Source organism: Pogona vitticeps, chromosome 5, assembly GCF_051106095.1.
Source record: "Pogona vitticeps strain Pit_001003342236 chromosome 5, PviZW2.1, whole genome shotgun sequence".
Classification (NCBI taxonomy): domain Eukaryota; kingdom Metazoa; phylum Chordata; class Lepidosauria; order Squamata; family Agamidae; genus Pogona; species Pogona vitticeps.
Genome location: NC_135787.1, coordinates 82,827,298 through 82,848,208, shown reverse-complemented (window position 1 = coordinate 82,848,208; position 20,911 = coordinate 82,827,298). Strand labels below are relative to the sequence as shown.

The window sequence follows — 20,911 nt, the reverse complement described above, 5'->3', positions numbered from 1 at the left end:
GATTTGTCAGGCTTCCTTTTTGATGTATTCCTGACATACGTTAAAAATGTTTTGTTTAAAAGTCTTTTAATCTGTAAGGCTGCAGGCTTTCATGTGTAAGTCTTCTGCTGTTTTGAAGGTGATTTTTTTAAAAAACATAAATGCTGTTTTTAGATTGTATTGTCCCAAATCCGAACTCTCCCCATCCCCGTAATTGATAGACTTTTTGCTTTCATTAACCTTGTCTTGGTATAATCTATCTGGATACTTTCTCAGCAGAAGCAGGGGGTAAAATATTTAATTATAATAATAGTCTAAGTTTTTTTAAAATCTTAACTAAAATAAAGGCTTGGGTATGTGCCGAAATATCTTATTTCTAACTTTGCCAAAAGAAGCAAAATGGACTAGTCTGTTTCTTTTTCTTTTCTTTTTCTTTTTTTCCTTTTTTTCTTTTTGCATAGCATTTGGCTGTCTCTTAATTTTCAGTCAGGCCACTATCCCCTCTTCATGTTCCTTACTCTTGAAAACCTTCTGGAATTTGATCTGCAAGGGGTATGGAGCGTTCTCTTACCTAGTACTGTTCTACTCCATCTCTTTCATTAAGGAAGAAAAGCCAATTTATTTTATGAGTAGGTAGAGCACCTTTCCAGTACTGTATTACACATTAAACCTGTAAAAAGGACAACCTGAATAAAAAGAAGATCCAGTTTGATTTAAATGTTTTCTTAGCAGATTGGTGGATGCTTTTTAGTGGATGCTTCATGTGTGTAGGTATGGTTAATCAATGAGTTCATTAGTGGACCTCTGTGCTCAAGCAAGGGAGACACACCCCTCTGCTGCAGTGCAAATTCTCTGAGTTCCAAAGATTGTTTATGTGCAGGATGGGATGGGGATTGGTTTCTTTTAGAGCTTAGGCTTTATTTATCATGTCTTTTGATCTTCTCTTACTTATTTGTGGACCATCCGAGAGAGAGAGAGAGAGAGAGAGAGAGAGAGAGAGAGAGAGAGAGAAGACAAGAAACAGGTTGTATTTGTTATAAAGAGACAATCAAGAAGGAAGAGAAATCCAGTGTTCTGGATTGTGTAAAAAGCCACTTCACAGTATGTTGCTTTAAATGTGGAACACAACAGGAACATCCAAGGAAAATTCAGGTCTAATTCTTCTTTTTCTTTTTCTTTGTGTTTTGTGACAACTGACTAAGGCTATAGTTATGATCCTGTTCAGAGGTTTTAAAGTGATTATACTGCAAATAAATGAGCTTTAGGTTGATAGCGTAATTGAGTTAAAGATGGGTTCTTCTTCGTGGTCTCTGAATGCACGCTATAGGATTGGTTCTGCGCTTGCACAGAGGTTTCCAGAATGTTCTAGAGCTTTAGCATGCATTTGCCAGGACACCTCCCTCAGTACAACTTCTGCCCCAACAAGATTCCCCTCTCTGATGGATACCATTCATGCCTTTTCTGCCTTGAGGAATTCCACCAGTCTTCTTTGTGTCGCACCTGCAAAAACCATACCAAACAGGCACTCAGACTCTGGCAACAGCATATTCTATCTTTGGGAATGCTTAACCATATACTATAGATTTCACACCATCCCTCCATCCCAGGACCTGACTACCATCTACTTCACCTGCATCGAGACCACAACTGGTCAAATGTAAATCTAAATCAACCTCCAAGTCCAAGTGCTCGTGGCGCAGTGGTTAAAACGCTGTACTGCAGCTAAAACTGTGCTCACGACCTGGGGTTCAAATCCCAGGTAGCCGGCTCAGGGTTGACTCAGCCTTCCATCCTTCCGAGGTCGGTAAAATGAGTACCCAGCTTGCTGGGGGGGCAATGTGTAGCCTGTATAATTAAAATTGTAAACCGCCCGGAGAGTGCTTGTAGCGCTATGGGGCGGTATATAAGCCCCCCCCCCAAAAGTTCACATCAACGTTGGGATAGACTTCAGAACCAGCCTCGGCACTTGATCACTCCAAGCCACCTAAAAAGAAGAAGAAATCATCTGAGGTCTCGCCTAGCCATAAATCTCAGCCATACCTCAGCCTGACCCTTGGTGGATGAGACTACTCTTCCACCACCCATGCCGGAAAAGACAACTGTCTGCCTTGACTCCCTTTCAGGAGAGAATGACTCCAGTCTCTCACTGTCAGGGCACCCTTCACCCCAGCCTTCAGTCAGTCACCTGAATGGGGAAACACCTTGGCCAAGGTTACAGCAATAATTTATTCAGCGTGCTCGAGCCCTGTGTCTATGGGATGCTGTCTCTCCACTCGAAACTCTGATTTCAGCCTCTACCTTAGCTGATCTCATACTGCCCTGTTAAAGCGATCTAGGAAAACTCACCATGTAGCAGAGACTTGCCGACCTGATGCCAAGGATTTGCAAGCTCCCCCAACTCTGGGGGTAATTGCATCACATGATGCTCAGGCTTGATAGCACTGTCCTAAGGATGTTATCTTCGATGAGCACCCTACTTACTATGAGCCCTAACTTAGGTAATACTGAGATCGACCATACTGGCACTGGTCATCTCATCCATGGCTATACAAACACTACTGGTATGCCTACTACTACCTCTCTGATTCATCGGGATCACCATCTCCCCCTCCATACCCTACAAGGAGGCTCTTCCAGAGTTTTCCTCTGATGTTGAGTTACTACCTCACCTCCGGTACCGAAGCCAAAAAAGTATTATCTGAAATGAGCTCATACCATTGAACCACACATCCTGCACTCGGCCACAGTACCAAAACAGCCCTGCATCTCAATACTAACCCCCAGACTCGTGCTAATGAACTGATCACACTCTCTCAGGTACGGTCACCAGGCCCAAACATTATCTTCCTTCTCCCCCACTACAAGATGACTACACTTCATCATTGCCTTATGGGCACTATTTTGCATCTGCAGAATACCAATTTCTGCATCTGAGCCATCCAGTCTCTTGATACCAAGGCCTTGAACTTTGCACCACCACATGAGATGCTAACCCACCATCACCATCAGATGATTTTTTTCCCTCTTACTCCCAACTTATTTTACACATTGCAAAGGTCATGGACCTTGAAGTCCAGCAACTCACACAGAATGAGTCAGACAAAGTGTATGAAGACATCAGCCAGGACCAAACTCCTCCCCCCTCTTTGTATGGGGTTCATCCCTTCCCTTCTGGAACTCATTAAAGAATCTTGGTCCAAACCTCCTTCTGTTCCACATATGGCCAGACGCTTCAAAAATCTGTAAAAAACACACGGCGACAGCACTACATTCTTATCTAAGCACCCACCTTGTAGATGCCACTCAGAATAGAGCATGCAACTGCTCTAATGCCACCCCTAATAATTGGGAAGGCAGAAAAGTAGATATCATTGGTCATAGGATCTACTCTTTGGCTTCTTTCACTTTGCATGTAGCCAGCTGCTTAGCAGCAATGGGAGCATATCATTGCCAGCTGTGGAATAGAGCTCTGCCCATTCTCCAGTCCACACCTGAAGAATATAGACCCCGCAGCCTCACTTTCCATCAGGAGGCCATGACCCTACCTGCCAAGCAATCACAGTTCACCACATGATTGACACTGCAGTGAAACATGGTCACGGCAGTCACACTCCATAGACACGTGTGGCTTACATTCGCTCACATATCAGAAGACTCATGGTTGCGAATTGAAGACTTATTGTTCAGTTGTGCAGGCCTCTTTAATGAGAAGACTGATGAGATTCTGGACAATCTGCAAAGAATGAGAAAACCAGCACATTCTTACAACACTAAGTCTTATTTCTGCCATCAGCGTTACCAGTGGAGACATACTTACATGTATTAATGATATAGACCACAAGCAGATAGACAGAGGTATCTACCACTGTCCTCTTCCTCTTTTCCCCCTTTGGCAGCACTCGCAATTCCAGTGCCCTCATCAAATCTTCAGGCTCCCTTGCATCCACAACCCATCTTTGCACTTACAAATGGGCTACATTTTCCAAGTTTGCATAGGAGCATGTTTACCCTACTGCTCCAACAAATATTGATGAGCTCTTAGCATTCTTGCTCTATCTCTTCCATTGTGGCCTTTCTTTGTCTTCTTTCAAGATATACATAGCAACCATAATTGTACACCAATCTCAGGATTCAGATGCTGCCATCCTATTCCGCCACCCCACCCTGAAGCAGTTCCTCAAAGACCTTGCCAACATTCAACCAATCACGCCCAGCATTATCTCCACAGTGGTTGTTACACCTTGTACTACAGTGCTGCACGCTACCTCTCTTTGAGCCATTGTCCACAACGTCTGAGACTACTCTCCCTCAAAACCATCTTCCTGCTTGCCATTACTTCAGCCTGTCAGGCTAGCAAGCTCACTGCACTATGTGTGGACCCATCTTTCCTCCAGTTTCATCCTCATAAAGTTACTCAGTATACGGATGCTTCTTTTTTGCCTAAAGTGGTTTCAGAATTTCTCATCAAACAGCCAATAATTTTACCTACTTTTCCCCCCTCATCATCCAATGATCTTGAACATTTTTTACATTCCCTGGATGTTTGTCAGGCTTTGGCATTTTACATATCCAGGACCTCTTCATTTTGCAAATCAAAGAGACTTTTCATCAACCCCTATGGGCCCACTAAGGGATCTACAAATTCAGTTTAATCATTAAAATAAAGAGTGAGGATCTTTGTGATTAAAATGTTAAAGGGGTTAAAATGACTCTTTTAATTTTCAGTGATGTTTCAGTTTGAGTTGGCAGAATTGTGCAATAAATACCAACATACAATTGAATACATTCCTGGCTAGACACTTCATTGGTAGGCACATAGAATTTAAATTTGATTTAAAACAAATGATATGAAGTGAGGCCTGATGCCGAGGGAGGCCCAGAAGGAAAAAACAAGAAACTGGGCCTTCTCGGCGGTGGCTCCTCGCCTCTGGAACAACTTAACCTCCTGAGATTTGCGCGGCTCCCTCACTGGGTATTTTCAAGAAACAACTGAAAACATGGATGTTTAGGCAGGCCTTCCCCCCTTCCAGTTAATTCCTAATTATTCTTTCTTTCCTATTCTGTTATAATATACCCTGTTTCTTGCCATTTTGGGGAAAAATTATTTCTTTTTATTTATGCAAATTATGTTATGTGCTGTGCTATAGGTCTAATTGTTTTTATAATGTGTGTTGTAAGCCGCCTAGAGTGGTCACAATTGACCAGATAGGTGGGGTATAAATGAAATAAATAAACAAAATAAATAAATACAGGATCTAGTAAGTAAAGTTTAACTGTGGAGATGTAAAGATTGATGTGTATTGAAACATGGAAAGATCACATTGGGTCTGAATATTTGGAATGATTGACTTCTTCATTGTTCCCTGGCTGGCATGAAGCATCACAGTTGAATTTTGACACAATATAAGTATTTGTCAACAGATCTTTAAAAAAATTCTGATATGCTGCTTATGCTACCAGATAGTTTGGATACAGCAACTATTATTATAATGTATGTATGAATACTTTAAGTCACCTGTTCTGGCTGGGTTATACATTTTAATCTGTTTTACAAACAATTCCAGAAGCAGGAGGATTCAGTGTTTTAGTAAACAATACTGCTCTGAAAGTGTAAGTAATCACAATAACGGAAGTCTGAAGAGGGCTACTTGACTTCTTATGCCCACATATGTGCCAGGTGTTACACGGCATGTGTATCTAACAAAACACCGTGCCCAATCTTGCATCTTAAATAAGAATATTACATGTGTATTGGAAAGCATGTTTGTCATACATATCTAGCCATCATAATTATCATTACCATCATCCATTTGCTGAGTGCTATGAAGGCGTTAAAATATACCAACTCTTGAATAAATGTTTACATCTAAAAGACACACAAAACAAAATAGAACAAGGAAAACAAATACCAGCATGATAGATGGCCTGTTCATTTTCTGTCATGATACTGTTCCTGAGATATGGGAAATACAGCCTCTGAGTGGCACTTTGTCTTCTGGTTGGGGACAGAATATGCCTCCCTTCAACTTTGCTATCTCCTGAATATACCTTTTCATTTGCTGTGACACATTGTATTCATTTATTTTATGTGTTAGCTTAAGTAGTAATATTTTATTTTACTGTATATATATTTTCACCAGTCTCTTCACAGGTAAAACCTGGCATCATGTTTATAATGTTCTAATGTTGCTTACTTTCAATAGTCAAAAAAAAAAAGATATACCACCTTCTAAGTTTCTTTTCATGTAGTATATATAGCGCAGCCATTGCTAGTCATTGTGAGGAGTGTAAATTATATCACCAGCATACAGGCTAAGATGGTTTATGGGTGATGGAGGCCTAGAAATCAGAAACTGTCACTTAATGCAGCTTTATTTCAGTAATGTTTTTCTTTTCTACATTCAACCTTTGAAATCTAAAAATGGTAAGGTTCTTTCTGGTTTGTTTCTTATCCTTCAGATGCATGCCATTTACTGAGCCCACCGTGTTTTACTGAGGAAGATAAATACAACCTGGAAGCTCTCCGCACGATTCATAAACAAATGGATGATGACAAGGATGGTGGTATTGAAGTTGATGAAAGTGATGAGGTAGGTTTAGAAAATATATAACTTTGACTACTTGGAAAAAGAAGAAAGTTGTATGAATAGGAGAAATATTAAGTGATTATACCACTGTTTTATGAGACTCTATATAGATGAAATCCATTTGTGGAGCATACAGATTTTTAGACATATGTTGACGCTGGTTTGACCACAATACTGCCAGTTTCTTGCAGCTAAATGTTTTTATGTTAAAAAAAATGATATAACAACACACTGGAATTGAGTAGAACTACGAGGAGCCTCCTCCATCAAATACACCAAAATGGAACAATAAAAAACATGACATAACACACCTCTAACTAGTTCATGATCCCATAATGTTTTCTTGCTCATAGTAAGTCATCTAATGTGTGACCAAGGGGAGGATTTACTGAGTCTTACTGGTTCAGTCTTGGAGCCTCAGATGCCTTCTACATTGTATGCTGGCTGTATGCATGTTTAGTATTTCTACAACTGCTTAGTATATAATACAGTGGTGCCCCGCTAGACACTTAACCCTGCATGACGTCAAAATCACTTGATTGTGACTTTTTTGTTATCGCTATTGCGATCACAAAATGATGGTTCCTATGGGGGAAATCCGCTTTATGTTGATTAAGTCCCTGCTTCACGAACTTTTTGTTCGCAAAACAATGTTTTTCCAGCTCCGCAAAATGGCTTCCCTTCGCAAAATAGCTGTTTTCTGGACCTCTGCTTCGGAAGACAGTGATTTTAAACAGCTGATTGGCGGTTCACCATGGGCAATCTTTGCTGGATGATGAGGTATTTCCCCATTGGAACGCATTAACCAGTTTTCAGTGCATTCCAATGGGGTTTTTTTTTCCGCTTGATGACGATTTCGCTGAACAGCAATTTTCCTGGAACTGATTATCATCGTCAAGCGGGGCACCACTGTAATTAGTATTATGTGCCGCCAAGTCAATTCTGGTTTTGTCGTTTAGTCGTGTCCGACTCTTCGTGACCCCATGGACCAGAGCACGCCAGGCCCTCCTATCTTCCACTGCCTCCCGGAGTTGTGTCTTACATTCCAGGTTCCTATGCAGTATTTTTCTTTGCAGCATTGGACTTTCCTTTCACTTCCAGGCACGTCCACAGCTGAGCGTCCTTTCGGCTTTGGCACAACCACTTCATTAGCTCTGGAGCTACTTGTACTTGTCCTCCGCTCTTCCTCAGTAGCATGTTGGACGCCTTTCGACCTGAGGGGCCCATCTTCCAGCGTCATATCTTTTAGCCTTTTGTTTCTGATCATGGGGCGTTCTTGGCAAAGATACTGGAGTGGCATTGCCGTTTCCTACTCCAGGTGGATTGCGTTTAGTCGGAACTCTCCACTATGACCTGTCCGTCTTGGGTGTCCCTGCACGGCATAGCCCATAGCTTCTCTGAGTTACTCAAGCCCCTTCACCACGACAAGGCAGCAATCCATGAAGGGGCAATTCTGGTTTATGACAGCCCTTTTCAGGATTTTGCAGGTAGAGACTATTTAGAAGTGGTTTATCATTCCCTTCTTCTGGGGTTGCCATGGGACTTTTCAGCTTGCCCAAGGCCACACAGGTTGGCACTATCTGCAGGAAGCAAAGTGGAGATTGAACTCTCAACCTCTATCTAAACCACTGAGCTACCTAGTCAGTGCTTAGTATATAGACTTTTATTTAAAATAGGTTCATGGTGAAAAGGGATCAGCTTCTGCCCACATAGGTCAATGGAATTTACATTAGTTGTGACTAGTAAGTCCTTTTTATTTCTGTATCTGTTCTAGCTAAGGCTACATTGGATTTTAGCTACTGACTTTATTCATTGTTACGTTGATAGATTGTGTCATGTAATCTTTTCTTCTTTTTTGTACTATTTTAAAAATCTATATACAGTGGGGTCTCGACTTACGAACGGCTCGACATACGAACGTTTCGACTTACTAACCGCTCTCATAGGGATATATGGACTCGACTTACGAACTTAGATTCGAGTTACGAACTCTTTTTTCCCTTTTTTAAAAAGCTAAGTCATCTTAGATTAAAAGGAAAAAAGAAAAAAATTATCCCCCTCTAGTGGCAGAAGGCGGAATAGCAGCTTCCCATTAGTTTCTATGGATGAAAAGAGCAGATACGGATTAAATGGTTTTCAATGCATTCCTATGGGAAATGCATATTCGACTTAAGAACTTTTCGACTTGAGAACTGCCTTCCAATACGGATTAAGTTCGTAAGTCGAGACCCCACTGTACTAATTTTGTGTAGTGTGTTCTCTTTGCTGCATAGACACATTTCAAAATCTTGTGCATTATAATCCTGCTCATTTTCCTGCTAATTATGTTAATATGCTATTGATAATTGTATTAAAGAAAAACTTTGCAGGAGGAAGGAATTTCTATCAGAAGAAATTAAATGAACAGGAAACAGTTTTGATAAGATGGGCTCATTAATGCTTGAATCAATAGTTGATGATGAACATATCTTTTGACTTTCCAGGGTGAAGCCCTATTGATAGTAGTAGCCATTCCAGTCTCTTGATGGTGGCAAGTCACTTTGCAATGTTTGCTTTGTATTTTTTTTCATGAACAAATATATGGAAATAAGTCATTTGCCTATGAAAGAACCAAATCTTTCTGAAGAGAACACTCAAAAGTTCTATACTGGTTAGAGAGAACCTTGCCAAATATAATTATCATTTGTTCCTCCCACAAAAAGAAAAAGAGAAAAAAGGCAAGATAGGAAGCTCTGTTTACACAGATATGAAGAATATAAGCATAGTCTTAACATACGTAGTAGCCTGTATTTTAGCTAACAAAGTACTTTGATTTAACTACTGAAATTCTGTATTTAGTAAAGTACATAAAGACAGTTAATGACCCAGAAGGAGTGAATGTATGATTTTGTTTTCTGTGCCTGTTTTGGCAAGTATTTTGGGAAAAGTTTCAACTAGTAGTTGAGTATCTTTAACTAATGTAGATGCATGACTTTTATCAGTTGTCATGCTGCTATTGTATCCTGCTGTAGCTGTTTAACTCCACTGCACAGATTTTTTAATTCTTTCAGTCTGTGGAAAATTCTTTATATGCAAGAATCACTCAAATTATTCTAAGAATCTAAAAACATACTTTCGAAGGACTATTTTACAACTAAGATTAGCATCTTAGACATGCTAAATGTTTACAAATTTAGCCATAATTTTAGTCATAGTAGATAAAGATAAATGGTATTAAAATGTCCTCTGAAAAAAATGTGAAAGCTTTGTTTATGATTTGTGCTGGAGAGAAGAAAATATGAGTTCAAAGATTTATATGTGAACTTACAACTTGGGTAAAGCAGTTAAAAACATTGGTATCATATTTAGATGAAGCTTCAGAGAAGCCATAGATAGTATGGAAGCAAAGGGGAAATATTTACAATTAATGGAAACAAATGTATTTGGAGGGAAATAATAAGAGATATATAATTGGCAGGTAAAGGTTCCCCTTGACATTTAGTCCAGTCATGTCTGACTTTAGGGCGTGGTGCTCATCCATAGACACGTGGTCATGTGGCCAGCGTGACTAGACACTGAACACCTTCCCACCATAGTGGTACCTATTTATCTGCTCACATTTACATGCTTTCAAACTGCTAGGTTGGCAGGAGCTGGGAGAAGCGACAGGCGTTCACTGTGTTGTGTGGATTCGATCTTATGACTGCTGATCTTCTGACCGTGCAGCACAGAAGCTTCTGCAGTTTAATCCACAGTGCCACCATGTCCCTTATAAAAATAAAATAAAATTGGTAGATTTTTTTTAGATAAAATAAAATTGGTAGATAATCTTTTTTTTATATGTTGCTTTAAAAGTCTGGAATAAGTGGAAAAATAAATGAATTCCAGAAATATTCCTGTTGCCCCCATTTACACTATGTCCTAATTTTTATTATGTAGATAAACCAGAACAGTATGTTAAATGGAAAGAAAAGGGTACAGTATTTACAGAATGAGAGACTTTTGTGAAAAAGGAACTCGGCCATCCCCTTTCTCTCTGATGCCAGTTCCAAACCTCCCTTTTTCTTTTCACTTTACTATTGAGGTAATGTTATCTTCAAATTACCACAGGAATAAACATGTTTTCTTTACTAATCTTCTCTTATTTCCTCTCTTTTCCTTTCACTGCCACCAAGTTTTAGCTACTCCTGTGTGTGTGAATATTTAACCCTTCACTCAGGCCCTTCCAACACCCTCCATATAGCCAGCCCCCACAGATTGAACTCACCATTGCTCAGTTTGAACAGAACAAATAAAGTTTTATTGACATAACCCTGTTGAAAAGAACATTGTTTATTCCTGGACTTCAAATTCATGTGTCTTTCTTTGTTATTTCATATTGGTCTTTTAAAGGTTTTTTCCAGTTCCTCCTGTTTGTTTTGCTTGTTTGAAAAATTGAATTATTTTAAGCAATGGTATGCCATCAAACAATGGTGTGAAGTTTTAAAAAGGGTGGGTACTACACATTTTTATGTTCAGTGAGTTGCATCCTCCCCACCTCACATGTACATTTTAGTTAGTTGTGAACACACAGTGCATAGGTTGACTGGTTTGATGGCGAAGAAGGAGATTGTGAAATTAATTTTAAAATCACCAGTACAAAATTGTGTCCAAAATGCTATTGCTTTGCGTTGCAAGCTGGCAACGAGAATAGGCCCATTCAAGCAGTGAGGATTTGGTGAATCAGCTCCTCCATTCATTTCACTGATTCAGTGGGCTTACTGTGGTTGTAACTAAGGGACAGGATTTCCGCCTTTACTTTTGGAATACAGAATTTAGGAGGGTTGCAGCTGGTACACACTTGACCTTCACTCCTTGGGACAGAGAATTGCTTGCCCTAGCTAAGTGCTTCAGTTCCTTTGAAAGTCAGTAGGTGGTGTGAATTGCTTGGATGTTTGTGCAAAGTTTGGCAAAGCTTTAATAAGAAGACAGGATGTATAAGTCAGAGTCATCTTCACTCCTTTCCTCCCCCTCCACACAAGTAGAGAAAGGTTTGATACTAAAATGGAACTTGAAGCGGTGGGGTGACTTTGGATTCTCTGTTTTCATCAATTCATTAGATGTTTTAAATAATCTCATACCCTGTTTCCCCAAAAATAAGACAGGGTCTTATATTAATTTTTGCTCCAAAAATGCATTAGGGATTATTTTCAGGGGATGTTTTATTTTTTTCATGTTCAACCATCTACATTTATTCAAATCCACACCATGAAACCCCCAAAGCAAGCCTATCATTAGCGGCAGTTTCCTACTGTCAATGATGTCATCATCATTGGACATACAGAGCTGTGCAACAGGATTTCAGCCCATTATTGCTGTAATGCCTTCAACTGCTGGTTGCGGATTTACTGGTGTTGGTTATTCAGGTCTTATTTTTGTGTGTGAGTGGCATCAAAATTAAAAAGGATATTTTACACAAAGTATACCACTTTGAATGTGCCATTTGGCTTTTAGGGCTATGCTGCATGTTCCACCTTTGAGATACCTACAGACTATATGTGCCTCATGTGGGAGAAAGTCTAAGCTAGAGGACGTCATGCCTGACATAGGCTGTGGTCGACCTAGCTTCTTGTTCAGAAATAAAGCTCAGTGGATAAACTGCAGTACTGCAGTCAAGACAAGCTCAGTTTGATTCTGACGTGCTCAGGTAGCCAGCTGAAGGCTGATTTAGCTTTCTATTCTAGTATGGTTTTAATTTAAATCAGATCAATTTAAATCACATTTTAAATGTGATTTTAAAAATTAAGAAGTTTTAAAATGGCATTTTTTCATGATTTAAATAAAACAATTCATTTTTATTTGAATTATTTTTTAAAAATTGATTTTCGTCCACCATGTTCTATCCTTCTGAGATCAGTAAATTGAGTATCCAGCTCACTAGAAAGGGGCAATGTGTAGCCTACATAATTAAAATGTAAACCACCTAGAGAGTGCTTTAAACACAATGAGGTAGTATACGAACAGCACACTTTGCTTTTTTTGCTTTGCTTTTTGAACAGGAAGCCTTTCAGTTTAAGCCTTTCCTAGGTGAGCCACTTTAAGATGTCTGTCAAGTGGTACTCCCAGAGTGGAGAATTCTATGATTTCTTTAAAAAACAAAAACAAAATAAAAACCTCAAAAAATGGTACATCGCTAATGCTAGTTGACCTGTACAATGGTTTGATACAGTATAAAGTTTTTATACAGTAAAATTAAAAACCTATGTATGTTGCAGCAGAGCAGCATTGAACTAAGAGTTTCCAGATAACTGGAAGGTGGCAAGAGAAGTATGGCTGTTAGTGGTAAATTATCTTTTTTCCTAAGGCTGCTGGAGCTGCTTAATGTTCTAGTAGGAATTTATTTATTTATTTATTTATTTATTTATTTATTTATTTATTTATTTATTTATTTGTACATACCCCGCCCATCTAGACCAAAGTCTAGAGATTAGCATAGATAGTTGAGATTTAGCTGGCTGGGGCACACTCAGTGAATTAAGTATCTGGTTGGGAGTTCAATTTCCCCATAAATCCATCTAGAGCCAGTCTGTGTGGTCTTGGGCAAGCTGCACATTTCCAGGGGGCTTCTAGAAGAAGAGAATGACTTCTGAATAATCTCTTCCTAAAAAACCCTGAAAAGGGCCGTCATGAGTCAGAACCCACTTGACTGTACAGAACTGAATTAAGTTGAGATTTTAAAAGCAAATGAGGCAAAGATTCATTTGTATTCTGTTTGCAGTTAGGAGTTTCAGATTGCTGAGTTTAACAAAGAATACAAATTATCCTTTGTCCTTTGTCTCAGTTCCTGCTGAAGTACTATATAAATGATTTGTTGTGGGGGTTGGGTTTACGTTTATAGTCTGAAAGGGTAGTATTCTTATGAAGAAATTGAGTAAAGGAAGACGATCTATAGATTTAGTACAAAATTCTCTGAATTTAAAAATATCCAGTTTTTCTTTTTAGAGTGTGCTTAAACCCTCTTCAGTATTTGCAAGCAATTTTGTCGTTTTTCTGTGTGAGTTGCATTTTGAAATCAGGGACTTTTGAGGATACTGTTTCTTTTCTTCACTCAGGAGTGCTTGCCAAAACAAGAGCAAGCTTGCCAAATGAAAACAAGAACATTTCAAGTAAGAGGAAATGTCCTTGATGGTTATTATGCTAAAACAGAAGATCCTAGTTTTAAGATGATCTTGAATGTTTCAAAGACTTGGTTTTAAAAAAAAATCTTCCTGTGGAATAACTGCATTGTGAAAATTTGACTGATTTCACGGTTTCTGCAAATTAAAAGCAAAAGTATAATAAAACCATTTGGATTTTCTGACCACAGCAATCTTCCTGTACCAGACATTCCCAGCTTCATTTTTGTTCCAGAAGAAGAGTTGTTTTACTTAAAAAACTGAATATTACCAGACATTTCAGTATTCCTATTTTCCATTTGTACCTGACACCATATCCATCTTCTTCACCTTCCTTCCTGATTTGGGGACTAATTGGTTCACAGGAAGCAGGGCAGCAAGTAGAAGAAATTAATTGCTAATGAAGCTGGGGAAAGCTGCAGCTGCTGCAGTTGTGTTTGTAAAGGGACTGAGAAACTTTCTCAAGCTTTTTGAAATTCATTTAAAGGAATGAGGGGGAATACAGGGCTTCAGAAGGCATTAATAAATGCCCTCTTTCTCTAGACAGAACTTTAATAAGGGATAATGGAAGTAACATAAATAGAGTAGGAATTTCTATGAACCTTTGGCAAGATCAATGCTTAATGTTTACATCAAAAGTCAGAGTTTAAGAGGATTTTCTTTAAAGAGTTTCTCTTTAAACATGATCAGTTGTACAAATGTATATTTATGTAGCAATCTAGTCCAGGCTTTAATTAATGTGCTTGTCTATTGTTTTATGATGGGCATAGAGATCCTAGGAGAATGTCTCCAGAATGTCTATCATACAGTTATTTCATTGAAGTCAGGTGATAGAGCTTCCTTTTGTGTTATCACCGTGGATCTTAATTAGCTTGTGCTAGATGTGATGTATATATTTGAGCAGGGGGAGGAACAAAAATGAATTGAGGTGAGCACTGCCCTTTATGTAGCCTTCTTGGAGCAGAACTATCATTCCTCCCTTACATTACAGCTAATAACTTAAATTGTGCAGAGGAAGGTACGAGTAGCAGAGGGGCATCTTTTCTGAACTGGAGGTAGAACTAGCAGTTTCACAAGTCCTGATATGAAATGGACGCTTGTGTTTCACTTCTCCAAATAAGGACTCTCACTGAAAAATTTCCGTTTGTTATTTATGTAAGTCTGTGGCTATACTCAGTTAACATGTGGGATCAGTGTTGACTTGATGAGGACCAGTAAACTTAATTATAATCCAAATAAGTCAAAGTTGGATCCCTTGGAGCTCTTGTAGATGTGGCTGCAGTCCCCATAAAGGTATAGGTTCATAATTAGAGATGAGCACAAGCACTTTGTGCTGGGTCATCCTACATTGTCAGTGTGGGACCATAGGTGCTGCACATTCCCTACTCTCACCCCCTTTGCCGGCATCTCAACTCACGTTCCCTCGTCATTGCACGATCTTCCAGTCCCAGCAGGAGCATGGACCTCCCTACTCCTCCAGCAGCTACCCACTCACTGACAGCATTGTGGGAATCCCCACCCTGCCTCCTTGTCTGAGTGGGCAGCTGCTGGAGGAGGCAAAGAAGGGAAATCAGTGTTCTTGCCGGAACTGGAAGGTCATGCAATGGGGAGGGAATGAGCAACATGCGACAGCTGTTGAGTGGGGGTGCCAGCGATGGGGGTGAATTAGGATGATGAAGTCTAGTTACAGGAAAGGAGAAAACATTATTTTTGTCTGTAATATTCTAAATTTCTTATCAGTAAGAGTTGCCTGTTAGAGGAATGGACTGGTCTGGAAGATTTATTCTCCTTTTTAGAAGTTTTTAAGCAAGTTGGATGGCTATGTATCAAGGATGCTTTAGCTGTAGAATTCTGCATTGCTTGGGGGGGGTTAGCTACAGTGGAAGAACGTTTCTACTTACAACCATTTCGAGTTACGACCAGCTCCGGCCACAAAATTTTGCTTCGACTTGAGACTGGAGCTTCCACTTACGAACAGAAAGAGGCAGGGAAAAAGGTGGGAAATTCAAATTTCTAACTGTAGGTGGCAGCGAGGCTGCTTCTTTGTAGCTCTTTCGCCCCAGCAGTTAGAGTGTGTACATTGGAGGAGGCTTTGGACTGCCTGCTTATGCTTCTGAGTGAGCATGTGTGTGTGTTTGCAGGGAGGGTTCAGGCTACCTGGTAAGGTAATGCTGTTTTCTGCTTTTTAGAAACTGTTCTGGGTAATTTTTGCAGCCTGGTTTTGAGCTGCGGGGGTTACGTTTCTGTGCTGTGATTGGTCTTGGGGGGTTTGTTTGTTTTTTGGTTCCCCCCATTTCCGATGGGTCTTGGAGGTTTTTTTTGTTGCTTTTTGAAGTTTTTTCCCCATTTCCGATGGGTCTTGGGGGTTTGATTTTTTTGTTTTTTCCCCATTTCTGATGGATCTTTGGGGGGTGGGCTGCTTTTTGGGTTTTCCCCCCATTTCTGATGGGTCTTGGGGGGTTTGATTGCTTTTGGGGTTTTCCCCCCATTTCTGATGGATCTTGGGGGGTTTGCTTTTTTGGCTACCCCCATTTCTGATGGGTCTTGGGGGGGTTGCTTTTGGGATTCCCCCCCCATTTCTGATGGGTCCTGCATGCTTCCCTTCCTTTTTCCTTTGATTTCCGATCTGCCCCCTTTGTTCTCTGTGCATTTCCGATCTGCTCCGTTTCTTTTTTGTGCATTTCCAATGTGTCTTGCACACTTGATTGCTTTTCTTCTCTCCCCCCCCCCTTGGCCGGAAGGGATTAATCATGTTTCCAATGAGTCTTGCAGTGATTTTTTTTGGTGATTTTTTTTCTTTGGCCGGAACGGATTAATAGCATTTCAATGCATTCCTATGGGAAATGGTACATCGACTTACAAACATTTTGAGTTACGTCCATCTTCTGGAACGGATTATGGTTGTAAGTCGAGGCACCACTGTAGTATCCTTTGGTGTCTCTCCCAGCTCTACAATACTGTGATCCCAATGAGACGTTTGCAATGTATTCTGGGATACCTTTGAAGACTTTCAAAAAGCTGTAATTTGTTCAAAATACATCTACAATGTTGTTAGTACTGCTTCTTGTCAGTTCTTGAATCATTGCATTATCCTCCGGCTGATTCTGAGAATAGACAAAAGTGCTCATTTTTCTCTGAAATAGGATCTGGGCTCTGGGAGCAGTGTTTTTTTCTATGAATCAGCTGGAGAGGTGAGTAGCAATAAGTAAAATAACCCTTTAAATATTGGGTCCCCGATGGAATGCCCTTTACCTTATAGTAGTGCAAAATGGAGGCTACCTCCTTTATCTGGTATAACCAATTCAACTGTACATATAAATCAACCCTCTTTTTATTGCAAGGAAAATTCGAGACATGAATCTTGCTCACTATTGCAGAATGTTTGCAGATGGTGTGATTAGGATTTTACAACTTCCTGATGTAGCATGGGATCATGTTTTGGACCATTTTGCATGTATTTTTCTTTCTGTGCTTTCTAAATTCACCTAAGAAAATATTTGGTCAGGTCCTGAAATGACTGTACAACTCTAAGCATGTAGATTATACTTTATTTTGGATCTGATGCTGAACAGAATTAAATATTTGGAGTACTTTAGCTGTACTTTGCAAGTGTATGCTTGTTCTTATAAGGCTTAATTATAAACTTTAGATTTTATAAAATGGCAGGTACATTATAAAGATTGATTTAATATGATTTTGTTTTTGAAGCAGGAATAGTAAACCATCTCTTGTTCTCATTTTCTGTTCCTCTGACCCAAAGTGGCATTACTTGCTTTCCACTCTTTTGCTATTGTCTCAATGTCAGACTTAGCGAGACATTCTTTTAGTGATGCTTTGACCAAAAATAAGAGTAGCATATTCTCAAATATAGGAACTTGTATGCCTGGAAGTGGCTCTTTTTGTTGTGTTTTGTTTTAAATGGGGATAGCTTGTCTGCTCTTTTAAGTTATCACTGCTTTGCATAGGGCTAGTTTAGTATGGCATCCTTATCTAGTGACATTAATTGATAAGTAGGAAAAAGGATCGCATTGATTATTTTCTTTTTTGTACTTGTGTTTTTCAGTTTGAATAGGTAATACTGTAGTTGCCTCAGCCCACATTCTGGTCTTGCTTCTCCTCCTTAGACCCCAGTTTTAGATTCGTACCTCCAATGAGGGTGCTATGTGTCTGTACACATGTCCTGATGAACTAAATGCTGAAAGGAGAAAAATAGAATTTCAAATTATATGGCTGTGTAATCCACCCTATACTGAAGCCATTGAGTTTAGTACAGTGGTGCCTCGCTTAATGGGCACCCCGTTTAACGACGAATCCGCATAGCAACATGGATTTTGCGATCGCAAAAGCGATCGCATTGCGATGTTCCCTATGGGGAAAAATTGCTTTGCGATTTTCCCCCATAGGCCCCATTTTCCCCCAGCTGACGGCGGGTGCTTCGGAAGGAGCGCGGGGGTGGGCTCCCCCGCGCTCCTTCCCAAGCGCCCGCCGGTCAGCTGGCCGAAAAAGCCGACGGGCGTTTCAGAAGGAGCTGGGGGAGCCCTCCCCCGCGCTCCTTCCCAAGCACCTGCTGGTCAGCGGGCCGAAAAAGCCGGCTAGGGCTTTGCAAGGACGGTCCTCCCAAAGGCCCCATTTTCCTGGAACGGATTAACGTTGCTATGCGGGGCACCACTGTATTGTGTTTTCTGGGCTGTAATGAATTTTTGAATTAAACTTGAAGGCCAGAATCCTGTTGAAAAAACAGGTGGTGGAAAGTTAATTACATAAGTAAACACTTGTTTGATGTGATGCCAGTTGCTTGACCAGTGCATCACCAGGCATACAATACTGAGAATGGGAACTATTTTAATGATTTTCTATCCATACATAGCTTTACATGACAGGATTCCAGTTCTAGATAGAAGATGGAAAGTAAATACAAGAGGGAATTAAGCAGATGAATGTCAAGGAGTTTCTTTAAGCCCCACTGATTTTGAGGGTTCATAACACACCACTGCTAGTGACTTGACTGCAAGCACATTTATATTTTATTTTGTTCCTCTTTTAGTTCATCAGACAAGATATGAAATATAAGGATGCTTCTAACAAACATAGCCACCTACACAGGGAAGACAAACACATCACGATTGAAGATCTGTGGAAGCGCTGGAAAACATCTGAAGGTAGGGCACTGAAAACTGTTTCATTCTACAAGTTTTACTGGTTTCACTGGTGAATTATGGTGTTATAACTGAAAAGTGTCCTATTGATGGACATGGTTAACTGCATTTATTGCCTTGACTGAGGGTTGGAACAGTTCAGGTGAAAATAATGGATTTAAGCTTTGACAGCGTAGGCATAGGCATTTTTGGCAACTTGGATATAGTCTCAGATCAGGCTATTACAACATCTGCTTTTGAAGAAACAAGCTAGAGCTAGCAAGAAGCTAATCAGTGGAGCCTGTGAAACCAATGAAAAGAACTCTTAACTTTTATATCACTGTTTAGAAGGCTCATGGTTTTACTAACACGTTTTGAAGAACTAAAGCTGAGAGAAAGAGGCTTGCCTTAATGATGCATTATGCATCATAGTGAATGATACAAGATTTTAGTCTGGGACACTGCTTCACTATCCATTATGGTGCACCAACACTCAACAGCAGTTGTGTCTATGTCTTTAAACTGGCAGTTTTTCATACACTTACTTGTAGAAGTTCACACAAGTATTTTAACACTGTCTGCAGTGAAGTCTGTTCACAGCCCGTTCAGTTTTTTGCTCTTTTTAATACACAGATTGTGGAAGTTACATATATGTAAGTGATTTTCATCTTCCCAGAGGTCTTTTTCTCCATTCTCATTATAGCTGCTTCAGTATGAAAGTTACTGCCTGCAAATTCTTTTGTTGGTTTGTTGATTTTAAAAAATATTATTTTGCACCATTATGTTCTAGTAGAACTTACATTTCATTATTTATACCATTCCTTTTCTTGCATGTTACAAGCCACATCTTTTTTCAAGAAAGAGATAAATTAAGCAACAATACTCACCATGTACAGTACTTACTTTCTTTGAGTAGCATACATTGTTATGCTGTTTTATGAGCTAACTTGAAATCTCCTCAGTTTTAGAAATATGTCATTTTCAGCAATGCACACCAAAAGCTCTTTTATGCAAGAGAATTAGTTGCGTGATTTAAATCCCAGCTAGTACATGTTTGAAAATATTGGTAGGACTTAATCAAATGTCATCTGGAGTTTTTCCTCATTTACTATATAAAAGATCTCTTGGAACTTCTGAAAGCTGTACATCTGCTTGAATTGAAACACTGTATTGTGGAGTTCTTTCTGGTTTTACTTTGTTTGATTTTGTGTATGTGTTTTGAAAATACGATCTATTAAAAATATGAAGAATCTGTAGCAAGCTGGAAGAATCAGAGACTCTCTTGTGAAAAATATCTTACCTTCATGTTAGCCACAACTCCTAGCTTACATTTTTGTGTTAGACATATGTATGTGCTTTGCCCATATGACTTTTAACTCACATTTCCAGTTCTTCCATGTTAGGCAATCAACAAGAAAGACATTACTTTTCTAGGACTGGCCCACCCACCCCCCTCTGCCTACATCCAAACTCTTTCAGTCAAGTACAGTATATTTTTCTAGGAGTTACTTCTTTCTGAGAAGACCAAAGAAGAAATACAGTCTAGACTTGGGGTACTGTTGAAAATAATGACCACATCTTAAAAGCAAATATTTTTTATTTTGCATTCCAATTAATGTAATGTGTAATGCAATTTTACTTCTTTGTAAACAAGTACTTATTATTTAGAGTTTAATGTGATTTATTTTTGTTCACTGAATGAGATAGTGTTGCACAAGATTCCATGAACATTCCAAAGTATTATGTGATTAGAAGGACTTTATTAACTTCTAGTTTGACTTACAACTGTTAAAACTACAAATTGTATCTGTAAATAAATTCCCTTGGGGTACTTAACACATTCGAACCATATTTTGTGAATATAGTTGAACAGCCATATTTGCATAAACTTAATATTACCCTTAGCAAAACAAGCATGCATTCTGCTCTGAGCTATGAAAAAGTAGGATAGAAAATGCTATCATCCCACTGTTAGATACCCATTGATTTTTTTACCAACCAAGCATAATCTCTGTATTTTGATGTGATATATAAATATTTGCCATATGTCTGAGGAAGTTGACTTGTCCATGAAAGC

The 20,911-nt window shown here is 39.4% G+C and overlaps 1 protein-coding gene across 2 annotated transcripts in view; it reads left to right on the top strand.

The window, feature by feature from the left end:
• Positions 1-20,911, top strand: part of STIM2 (stromal interaction molecule 2) — an 87,221-nt gene that overhangs the window by 28,963 nt on the left and 37,347 nt on the right. For both annotated transcript variants that reach the window (XM_020780406.3, XM_073001116.2), the window contains exons 2-3: positions 6,439-6,569; positions 18,744-18,858. In XM_020780406.3, the coding sequence (XP_020636065.3) occupies positions 6,439-6,569; positions 18,744-18,858 (246 nt within the window). The remainder of the gene's footprint in view (positions 1-6,438; positions 6,570-18,743; positions 18,859-20,911) is intronic.